Source organism: Penaeus monodon, chromosome 20, assembly GCF_015228065.2.
Source record: "Penaeus monodon isolate SGIC_2016 chromosome 20, NSTDA_Pmon_1, whole genome shotgun sequence".
NCBI lineage: Eukaryota > Metazoa > Arthropoda > Malacostraca > Decapoda > Penaeidae > Penaeus > Penaeus monodon.
In genome coordinates this window covers 36,310,797-36,312,872 of record NC_051405.1, presented here as the reverse complement: position 1 = coordinate 36,312,872, position 2,076 = coordinate 36,310,797, and the positions used below count along the sequence as shown (strand labels likewise).

The following is a 2,076-nucleotide window of genomic DNA, read 5'->3' as shown; positions in this document are numbered from 1 at the left end:
CAAATTCCTCATATTTTCTTAATTTCTTTTTTCACATTCTCAGCTCTTACATATACGATCATTTACTCAAGAAATTCTTGATCTTACGAAATGCGGTTCTTCGTGGAACCTTTATCTTTACATTCAGCTCGTCATCGACATCTTTAGATGTTTGTTGTTTATTGGCTTCAGGGGGGGCGACAGGGGCGACAGGGGGGGCGACAGGGGCGACAGGGGGGGCGACAGGGGCGACAGGGGGGGCGACAGGGGCGACAGGGGGGGCGACAGGGGCGACAGGGGGGCGACAGGGGCGACGGGGGGGCGACAGGGGCGACAGGGGGGGCGACAGGGGCTTCAGGGGGGGCGACAGGGGTCTTAAGGGGGGCGACAGGGGCGACAGGGGGGGCGACAGGGGTCTTAAGGGGGGCTACAGGGGCTTTAGGGGGGGCGACAGGGGTCTTAAGGGGGGCTACAGGGGCTTTAGGGGGGGCGACAGGGGCTTTAGGGGGGGCGACAGGGGCTTCAGTGGGGGCGACAGGGGCTTCAGGGGGGGCGACAGGGGCTTCAGGGGTGCTTTGCGGGGACTGATATGGGCTTTTGGTGGACGACACTGGCTTCATGGAGACGGAAGAGCCTTTAGTAGAAGTGGCCGTGGTTTCTGGAGGTATTCCCATATTGCGTTGAATACGCAGGACATAAAAGTAAATAATGACCTAAATCAAAATTAATATGCCACCGCAGATCTGATAACTCATCCATAACTTTATGATATGCTCGTCTTTTGAGGTTATTTCCTTCCGAATCGGGGTGGTGGTTACAAGTTATTTCTTTTTTTCAGTGAGTTTCAGCTCAATCGGCCTGTGATGAGACTTCTGGCCCGTTTTAAGAATTTCCGGTGAGCACGTCCAAATGCCCGCCAGTTGTGCATTCATTCGGAAAGATATAACTGCATCCCTTGCAAAACTGATGATCTTTGTGTCACGGAAGATCCATTCGTATGAGTATTCATAGTCTGGGAAAAGCTTCTCTATACCGTAAGACGAGCAAACCAGGTGGACGTGTTCGTGCTCTTTTACTTCCTTGGTGATGGGCATGTTATTAAGAACTTTGATTGTGAAAATTCCGATAAGAATTTCTTGATTTAATATCTAATCTTTATACATGACTTGATACATTCCCGCATCGTTGGGATATAACTCGGTGATCATGACGTTAACGTTGGTGTCATTATCTACCGAGATGGATGTTCTAGCGTCAGTACGCAGAAGCTGGTCTCTATACAGGACGAAGGAGCCTGACGAATTTCTCTTTAAAATTTGCTGGACTTCTAGACCAGAGTAAGAAATATTAAAAGGACTGCCGAGGAGTTTCTATACAACTCTAAGTCGTTTTCCCGCTTACTCCAGTCTTATTTTGTTTATTTTTTCGATTTTTTACCTGTTTGAGAGCATAGGAGATATACTAGCCATCTTTAAATTATAGAAACCAAGTATAATCCTACTGCCTTCACTGTGAGTTAATTCACAAATGTATTCTCCAACATTCTCCGGGGTTACGTATACTGAGAACCCCCCCTCTTCAGGCAATAGACGGGTGTCATTTGTTACATTTGCAGATAACTCCATCGTCGTGTACTTCTGCAGTACTTTTGTATCACAAGGAAAGTAAAAATGTTTACCTTACATTTCTGTAACATTGTCCTTTATCACTATATTTACAAAGTGTATAGGAACCTGTGTATCAATTAAAGTTCCCTTAAAATAATGCATCATAACTACCCACAAGCCAGTGTGACTGGGGTTAAGATCCATGAGTGAGAACACCATTGTCATTGCCTTTTTTAAATCAAAACCCGTTTTCACTATGCCATTTTAATAGACACCAAAGTATATTGAGGGTATGCGTGTCTCATTATCTTTGAGCTATTACACAAAGAAATCCTGGTACCTGTAATTCTATACCAAGTGTTCGCCAGCCTCCATAAAAATAGGGCTGATCGAAGTACTGATATCTATATTCACTTGTTCTAAATGTTCCTCTACAGTCATTTTTCCGATCTGTCCTGTGACAAGGCCAGATAAAAATATTACGAATGGA

General features: G+C 45.5%; 1 protein-coding gene across 1 annotated transcript in view; it reads right to left on the bottom strand.

The window, feature by feature from the left end:
* Nucleotides 1-653, bottom strand: part of LOC119585986 (merozoite surface protein CMZ-8-like) — a 2,554-nt gene extending 1,901 nt beyond the window's left edge. The window contains exon 1 of the mRNA XM_037934698.1: nucleotides 554-653. Within this exon, the coding sequence (XP_037790626.1) occupies nucleotides 554-653 (100 nt within the window). The remainder of the gene's footprint in view (nucleotides 1-553) is intronic.
* Nucleotides 654-2,076: the final 1,423 nt, after the last annotated feature.